The 9,388-nt window shown below is 38.3% G+C and overlaps 1 protein-coding gene across 1 annotated transcript; it reads left to right on the forward strand.

Annotated features, from left to right (window-relative positions):
• Positions 1–868: 868 nt before the first annotated feature.
• MANSC4 (MANSC domain containing 4) lies at positions 869–8,987 on the forward strand. Its single transcript, XM_084640307.1, has 3 exons — positions 869–1,642; positions 7,144–7,278; positions 7,613–8,987. Exons 1-3 carry the CDS (start codon positions 1,414–1,416, stop codon positions 8,290–8,292), a joined length of 1,044 nt encoding a protein of 347 aa, XP_084496433.1. The 5' UTR covers positions 869–1,413; the 3' UTR covers positions 8,293–8,987.
• The last annotated feature ends 401 nt before the right edge of the window (positions 8,988–9,388 follow it).

The raw sequence follows: 9,388 nt of genomic DNA on the forward strand, positions 1-9,388 counted from the left end.
TATTCAGTAATTATGGCTCCTGTTCCGCCATTGGATTCATGTGAGCAGACCTGTGCTGAGCCCCATTAACTTCAAAGGAGCTCTATACAGACATAAGGCTGCACCTGCACTGACCTACTTGCAGGATCAAGGCCTGATGTTGCAAAGAATACCTAAAGGCAACATCAATATGTAGTTCACAAGAAAAATTCAATTATGTGCATATAACCTTGATGTTTTTAGGTGCAACCAGAGGAATTTTCTTGATGCTATCTTTGCTGAAAAATCACATCCTCTTATAAAATACATATTAATAGCAAAGGATTGCTTTTCTACTGACATCCTTCAAATCTGCACATACAGTCCACTGATTATAAACTATCTGGTGTACTGTAACATCTTTAAGCTTTTTAACAGGGCTGTCGCGCGCACATACACAAAGGAGGAAATCATGGAGCGGAGCAGATGTTCAAAAAGCAGGGGTTAGTTTTTGCAGGGCAGGTATGTGAAGAACTGTACTGACTCCAGCTGCTCCCTGTTACAATGTGAGCACGTATAATGTCAGACCTTCTACAAGATCAAACATAAGCAGAGAAGTCCATACAAACTGAATTCTTAGTCTTGTGGAACTTTGAGATGGAAAAGACCAATTAACTATTCAGTCCATCTGATGATACGTGCAGGATGCACCCTCCTTGAGTCATTGCCAATTGTTATTGTTATCTAAACAAATAAAATAAAATGCTTTTTGAAGAACTGAAGGGGGTGGGAAGTAGAATCAACTTCCCATATTTGGTTGCTATGCAGCAGAAATTATTTAAATACTTAAACTGTAGCTAATAAGAAAAGGAAATATATGTGTGGCCACCAATTCATTCAAAAAGTATCAGGAGACTAAACCAATCCCTTTCTTCTGTGTTACGTGTAATAATGAACCTGAACCAGATGGGAGACCTCTCTGCTCTCAAATGACTGAAATATTTGCTTTTTCCAGAGAAAGAACTGGAGTGATTCTGCTAGGATCACCATTATTCTGTATTTATTCACACATTAAAACTGTCTGCAGTAGTTTGGTTTAACAGGACAAGCAAGGCTGACTCAGGATCACGTGGTCCAGCTTTTTGAATGATTAAAGGCAGTGTGTATCTGGGGTGCAGAAGAATAGAAATTCATGAAAGAGACATTAAGAATTTCAACAGTCTCCCAGGGACTCATCTTGAGAGAAAAGAAGAAGAAGAAAAAAACCCCAACCCTACAATATGTAAGTCAGAAAATGGCTCAGTCAAGCAGGATCATGGGAACAGCTTAAAAGAAACTAGTTCCTTCTCCTGGCAGTGTAGCCACTTCTCAAAAGATTCTCTTTCAAAATGTTGGCTAGTCCCCAGTGCTTCGGGCTGGAGAACGGGTGCTTACTAAGCCGATCACATTGAGGAGATGTTTCTGTTGGTGGCAGTAGCAGAAGTGCTGTTTGTTCTGGGTTTGGCGTGGAGGTCAGATTCTCTTTGCTCACCCACTACTTTTTACAAAAACTGCTGGATCCGACGCTTCCCAGGTCTTCTGATTGATCTGGAGGAATCTCAGAAGAGGGGAGCCCAGGTGCTGAAGATTTATGCAGAAGTCACAGCCCAGCAGTGCAGCCGGACCTGCTGCCTTCTGAAGAATGGTAAGTGTTTATTATCTGCTTCTGTGTATGTCCTATACGCTCTATATTAAAAATATGTATTACCACACATGACGGAAGTTAATTTTAGGCTGTTTATACATCACTTATTATTCCAAACAGTAAGAATGCAAAAATGTGGCTATATTTTGAGGCTGGAAAGCAAGGACACATCTAAACTATTCCACTCCTATCTCCCACCTTTATCCTTATCGAAGTGAACTTGGCTACTTGAACTCTTTGGAGGCGCAAACTAGAACGCTGACATTCTTAGATAGGACTAAGAGTAGGGTCTGTCTCTCCTGAACAATGGAGGAATGATATGTATTTATTTAAATGTTAATGAAATGGAGGAACTCTAGATTTCCACTACAACACTGGTTTCTTGGGAACAACGTGCTAACAACACTACGTTTTAAGTAAAGGAGACTCACAACATCCCTGGGAGTGACTGTCACCAGCAATCAGGCTGACAAGACCATTACTCCCTAAGTCGTACTAATGATTTCAATAGGACTACACTCAAAGTAAGTTACTACTAACCTAAGTAGGGATGGCAGAATCAGGCCTTCACCTGTGATAAGTTGACAAACTCCTTGGGGTAGGGACCATCTTTTTGTTCCGTGTTTGTAGAGCACCTAGAACAATGGGGACCTGGTCCATGACTAGGGCTCCTAGTGCCACATTTCACAAATTATGAAACAGACTCAGAGCTGTTATTTGACTTGCCAAAGATATATAAAAATACAATATTAGAGGTGGAATTAGAACTCAGGAGCTCCTGATTCTGAGCCTCAAACCACATGATGACTCTACTGCTTCTCTGTACAATTGCAGAAAGCTAAAGATTCTGTTCGGTTTCTGCATTGGCATTAATAGGGCAGGATGCTTTGTTATGATATTAGCCCTGAACAGGATCAAATCAGATACTGGAAAATTTGCATAGCAATAGTAAAAGCAAAGCCTTCTTGTTTAAGTTTTGAGGATATTTTGGATGACCTATTGGGGATAGGCACCTGTGAGGAAAATTAAGTGCCTGCATCATGAATTGGGAGGGTTTGGATATCAACAAGGGGCATTTTGGGAGGACTTGATTTGCTTACAATACAATGACTAAATAATTTGATATAAATGTAGGAAAAATTTATCCCAGATGGAAAAAAAATTCTATATGCTTTGCTTGCATTTTGTATGTCTTGCCTAAGAAATTTCCACTAAAAGATACAAAATTTGGACTAGATTTCTGAGGAAGATTGGTAATGGCATATGGAACATTACAACACAAAGTCAGAGGTTCAAATATGGTTCTGTTACAAATAAGAGTTTGTTATCTATTGATGGCATTTCAATTAACTAAAATAAAATTTAAAAACACTCTCTAGTTCCCAGTAGACAGATCTACCACCAAAACTACCATTCCAAACAACCATTACAATTGGCAGTCTCGTCAAACAGGCAAGGACTGAATGGAAACAGAGATACAAAAACACCGTTGGTCCATTCAAAACAGTGTTTTATGGACGCTGTGCCGCTTTTGCCAGGGAAATTTACTCCCCCATTGCCCAAGCTGTACGTACTTGCTTTTGTTTCCAGGACTCTCAAGTTAAAATAATTAGAACAACCTAACTTAAAGTTGCCTGCTAACTCTCTAAGGTAACCAAAACATTACTATAACATGCTCTTGCAATACTCATTTTTTTTCCTATCAAAGAATCCCCATCCTTACCAAGAATTATGATTGGGGAAAATTAATTAGCAAGCCCATTCAAACCAGCTTCACTTACCTTAAGCATAAAACAAACAGACATTTTAAAGGGTATCTAGGCTCGAATATTTTATTCCTTTTCAAATGAACTGAGACTTCTTTTTGTGACCTTTAATGAAAGAATTTAGTGAAAATTGCACATGCTGAGTAATCAGTAAAAACAATGTCACTTTTAAAAGAAAATTTTGAGATAAAAACAGACATCTGCATTGGCTCCTGAAAATCTTCCAAAAATCTTACTTTCATACTACTTTTGTATGGGACTGGGTCCTTGCTTTGAAGTAAAATTTAGCATTCCTTTTTGCAGGTATTTTGGGTTCTTAAATAAGACATACTTTAACCAGGAAAACTGCAGAGTATTTGATGCATAATAGTGCTAAAAGAAACAAGATATGCTATCATCACAGGCCATATTAGTGCTCTATACATTAATAATGTACACCTACCTCTAAGGGTAAGGATACAGATTGCTACTGTAATTAGTGAAAACTGAGGAGTACAGTTGTATCTAAGGTAAAATTATCAACAAGAACAAAAATATAAAGCTTCTAGTTTTCAAACAATGACTCTGTACAAAGTTTGTACTCCTAGATTATTAGCATTTGTAAAGCACTTTAGGATCCCTGGATGAAAGAGATCATGCAACTGCAAATATATTTTGCAAACATGCATTGTTCCAGCTTCCCAAAATACCCCGGGTAATTCACTTTACCTCTGTACATCTGATCTTTTAGTCTTGAACTTCTATTGAGCATAAACTGTATATTGTACATTAACTCCTGTGATGTGGATTACTAATATCCACTAGTGATCAAATATTGTATTAGTCATTATTCTACAACAAATATTTGAAAAGCCATTTTCATGCTGTTTGCTTACCATTATTTATTAAAACCAAAAGAGCAAATGGAAAGGCTTATTGGTGCTGAGAGCATTTTTCTGTATAGCCAGTCTTACAAGTGGTCTCACAGACTATCGGGGTTGGAAGGGACCTCAGGAGACCATCTAGTCTAACCCCCTGGGCAATCTCCAATTTTTGCCCCAGATCCCTAAATGGCCCTCTCAAGGATTGAACTCACAACAATGGGTTTAGCAGGCTAAGGCTCAAACCACTGAGCTATCCCTCCCACCCAGTGGTCAGTGAATCTTAAGTTCTTTTACACATGGAGAATACTGTTTTCTGTGCATGACCCACAATGATGCGTAGAGCACTCAGGGAATGGATGAAAATATTTATAGAGTGACTGAAGATGGCTATGTAACACTGTAGTATTTATGCACCAAGTCTGGTATGTGTTTGAGTCTTATTTAAAGACTGGGACAAAATGGAGTCTGAATTTTCTATGAAGCCTTCACACAGAATGTTTTTTCCGTTATTTTCATAATGACAGTGTTTATACTTTCTTGCACCTGTCTTTTATTAAAGAACACATGTATGCTAACCGCAAGCTTTTATCAGCCTAACAACTCATTGGAGGCTGATGACAGTTGACTAGAATTAGATACAGAATATGAAGAATGACCTCAGACAAGGAAAACTCGCTAATTATATTCTGTTTTTGAAACATGATCATACCTCCCTTTGGCAGAATTTTCATTAGCATTTTTAAGATACTCCTCTGTTATTTATTGATTTTTCTGTGTTGGTTCCAACTGGGCAAAGAAAGTTTTCGTTTAAAACCCAAAGTCTGGTCTATTTCCGCTGTAACATGTTATTTGTAATAGAATTGTAATTACTTCATTCAGAAAGCTGGTGTTTTCATATTCATAATAGACAAATCAAGTGCATATCCTGAAACTCAGAAATAGTTATTTTTAAAAAAATATCATCTCTTTTACTGCACTAATTTTGCTTGTCTATATTGACAAGCCTATTTCCAAGTAGTATTTTGATTGTGTTACTCTGATGTAGTATGCAGGCTACTAAATGAAAAAAATATTATAAAATAAGCAGAGAAAAGATTAAAAGGCTGGTTTTGGTATATTTCAGCAACAAATATCTTCCTCTTTTTTCACTGTAGATAACTGAAAATGCTGTGTGAGAGTGTAAATACAGGGTGGGGGGGGGAGAAGAGTTGTGATTTTTCCATGATTATTCATGGAAATGGTATTAACAAAATTATTCCAAAAGCTAGTTCCCTGTTGGACAAAGCATAGGGCTGATTGTTGAAATAAACATCATAATAATGTAATACATTTATTACATGCTGTTTGTTTCTGAATTATTCTGTATGGATTCAGTATAACATTAAAGATTTTTGTTATTGCTGTAAAGGATATACATACACTGCAGTTAAAATCGGATTTGTTTACATCAAAAACTACAGAATCAGTCCAGAAATGTTTTTGTAGCAAGTGCTCAGCTCTGTTGATGCATATGTGTTCTAAGCAGAGCTATGCTGACACAGACCATGCATATCTAATCTCGAAAGCACACTACAAAAACAAATGGTCCAATTCAAATTCAAAAATATGGTCAGCATTTTCCCATATGCTCTGCTAACAGCGAGAATTAGTACCACAAGATACCCCTTTTAATTTTTCATTTCAGTCATAGCTTCTTTGCTATAGACTCTGGCCCCAATCCTGAGCCCTGTATGCAAGTAGCCCTGTTTATCTCAGTTTAGTTTAGTTTGTGGCAGGGGAAGAGGAGATGAGGTAAAGAAACTATGATGGTAACAAAAGCTAATAGTAATCTTACTGATGGTACCAAAAAAGAGTAAATCAATGCAGTGAAGGAGAATTAGCTTTGGACAAGATGTTTTGCTTTTGAACACACTATAAAATAGTCTCACAGGAAATCCTGCCAGTGTTCTGAACTGCACCTGACTTTAATTTAATGAAAAGTATTTTAGGATTGTATTAGACAAGTACAAGGGACAAAATTTTCAGACGTGCCTAAATGACTTAGAAGCCTAAGTTTCATTTTCACAAGTGGCTTTGGTACTTAGAAGCCTAAGTCTCAAGGCAATGGGACTTGTGCTGCTAAGACATCTAGATACTTTTTTTTATTTTTATCCACAGACTTCTGTTTTTTGGCTGATAGATCTGAAACCCAAATGATAGTATATCAAACCTGAAGTTGTATAGACTTAACAGGTACCCACTTATTGTGTCCCCCACCCCACCCCCAAAAGGTACAATACTGCACTGTCAAAAAACCAGAAGATGATGGCTGGTTTAGGGGATTGTTAATGAGGTAGGCCTTGTGCTCGAATGCAGTCCGCCTCAGTAGTGACCAGAAGCACTTGCTATCTGACAGCTTTTTAATAACCTGTGTGAAATGAGTAGGTGGTTTCAGACCAGTTCCTAATGGACAGTCATCCATGTCACAACAGCTACCATCTCAAAGTCACCCTTGCTGGCAGCTTTAGAGGTCCAGAACCATCTCATCAGTAGAGTTGGACAGTCCAGAACAAGGTTGAGACACAATGAAAGGAGCTGTGTGGAGAAGCTTGTAATACCACTGGACTGTGGCATACCTATTCTGCAATGGAAATAACTCAACTTTTTCTCTGCCCGCTTGCCCAATTGTAAAATGAGAATTAAAAATACTTACAGTACTTACCACACAGGGTGCTGTGAGGCTTAATGAAAAATGGTAAAATGTTATGGTTTAAGTGCGCTATGTAGCTGTCCATTATTATAACTCTTTTAATGTTAAGCAATAGATATGAAAGGCTATGTGCCTGGGTCATCATGCCCACACAAACTCCATTTTACTCTTTTCTCATTATAGTTTCCTGTAACCTGGCAGTTTTCTACTTTGAAACTATCCATGAGAACATTAATTGCCTGCACATTTATTGTCCAGCCTTGGAAAGCTGCATATTGAGGGCTGGAACCAATGTCATTTTGTACAACATCACAACAGGTAACAATGTATTATGCACACACAGGCTGAAGCAGGCCAGTGATGGGGTAATTGACTATCATGTCGGTTCAGTCATTATGTTAAGATGAGGGGTAAACATCACCTTACTTCATTTGAAGCACAGGTACACATGGTAAAAGTATCTTGGGGACTTTTTTCTTTGTCTACAACGTTATAAACTAACTTGTAAATTTCGTTTACTTCCATGTATGTATATATTTTATTTCCTCTCTTTCATTCAACATTTGAAAGATTAACAGAAAATTCACTAGTATGCTATTCTTTACACTTTCAGATGTGTATTTAATGTGTTGTTTTTTTCCTTCTTTAACAGGGATTGATCCAGATCTTCTTGTTTTTGAAAAATTGTCTTATAAGGATCCAAATACCCGTTCCTCTTTTAACAAATGGGAAAGGCAAAACAACTCCAGGACTGATGATTCAGAAAAATGCCAACACAATAATGTCACATTGAGGTCTCTTCTACTCCAGTCTCCATCTTCTACCACTAGCCAGGGCTTTGTAGCAAATGATAGTCACAGCCATAATTCAAGTGGCTTGGTCCCAAAAACCAAACCAACCACACGTTCATGGGCAAGGTCTCTACCATTGGATGACCATTTTGCTCAGGAGACGGATTTGACTTCAGAAAGTACAGGTTTGACATCTAATTCAGACAAAATGATGTCTGTGTCCACTAAGATGATATCCCATTTGCCCAGTCCTGCTCGCTTAAACATCAGTCAGCAGCACTTCAATGAAACCAAAGGGTACAGTGGCAGGAACTACACTTCGGATAACGAGGGTCAACAACCTGCTTGGGTGGCAGTGGATATAGGTTCCTGGTTTGTCCCTGTGGTGCTTTGCTCTTCTTTCATCTTCCTTTGCTGTTGTACTGTTCTTCTGGCAGCTGGGCGCTGCAGAAAGAGGAGAGGTCACTATAAGCCAGTGCGGAGAGGAGAGGCAGGGTCCAGGCAGTGCATAAAATATACTCTTGTAAAGGATAGTTTGTAATAGCAGATACGAAAAGGTAATAAGGAGCTAAATAACCTGCATCACTCATGCTGGTGGAGAAAGAGGCAGCAACCGTATTTAGTGAAATACCTCTCTCAGTTTATTTCTTGGGAGTTTCCCTTTGGAGATTTTGAACTATTTTTTGGCAGATGTCTCAGCAGCTTTTGAGAACACTGTCGACTAAACATCCTGTTATGATTCTCTTTTTACTACCCACTGATCCAAAGAGATATAGGGCCAAATTCTAGTCACATGTACTTGCCCACAACTTCCACTGAACTCGGAGGTATTTGTGCATACCTTTGTTTATAATTTGATCCAGAGTAATTTATTTATTGCTAGAATCCTTTCCTAACTTCTCTGTAGAGACAATGGGCTTGATTCTCCACTTCCTCTGTGTGTATTCTTTGCCCTGCCTTACTTTATAGAACATGTGTAAAGCAAATGTAAAATGCAACCATATCAGAAAAGTAGCATTTTACACTTACTTTGCCTAAGTCTTTATGGAAAGAAAAGGTGCAAGGTCATAGAGAATCAGACCTAGTTACTGTTAGATCATTAATATCCTGAACAACAGCCGTAAGTTTAAAACAGTGGAAATTAGAGTTTGAAAACACAGTTATCTATTTAACCATCCAGGACAGGATTGTTGCTACTGTAATTCCTTCAGTTCTTTGTTTTAAAATTATTCTGGTGATGGGACTTCCACAGTTTTTTAGGCCTTATTATTAGGAAATATACTTTAATATTTAGCCTATATTTTCCTTTGCCTGTTGCAGCATTCTCAATTGCCAATTCCCTTTTAGGCATTTCTAGCACCATGCTTTCTGGTCCCCTTCCTATCCTAGATGCAACGCTGTCTTTCACCTCCTCCCAAGCCAATTGCCCTCCGACTTGGTAAAGCTCTCCATATCCTACAAATGTCAAACACCCCAGAGTCCCCACTCCTCCACAAGATAATTGACTGAGTCTCTTGACACTATAGCAAAACACTCATTTAACTCTTAATAGTGTCTGGGCTACTGTTTCCATTAAAAGGGCCTCTACTTCTGTTCTCAGAGTAAATCCCAGAGACTGGATCTTTTGCCTTTCCCCT

This window comes from Lepidochelys olivacea (assembly GCF_965140295.1).
Source record: "Lepidochelys olivacea isolate rLepOli2 genome assembly, chromosome: 1".
In the NCBI taxonomy this organism is placed as follows: Eukaryota; Metazoa; Chordata; order Testudines; family Cheloniidae; genus Lepidochelys; species Lepidochelys olivacea.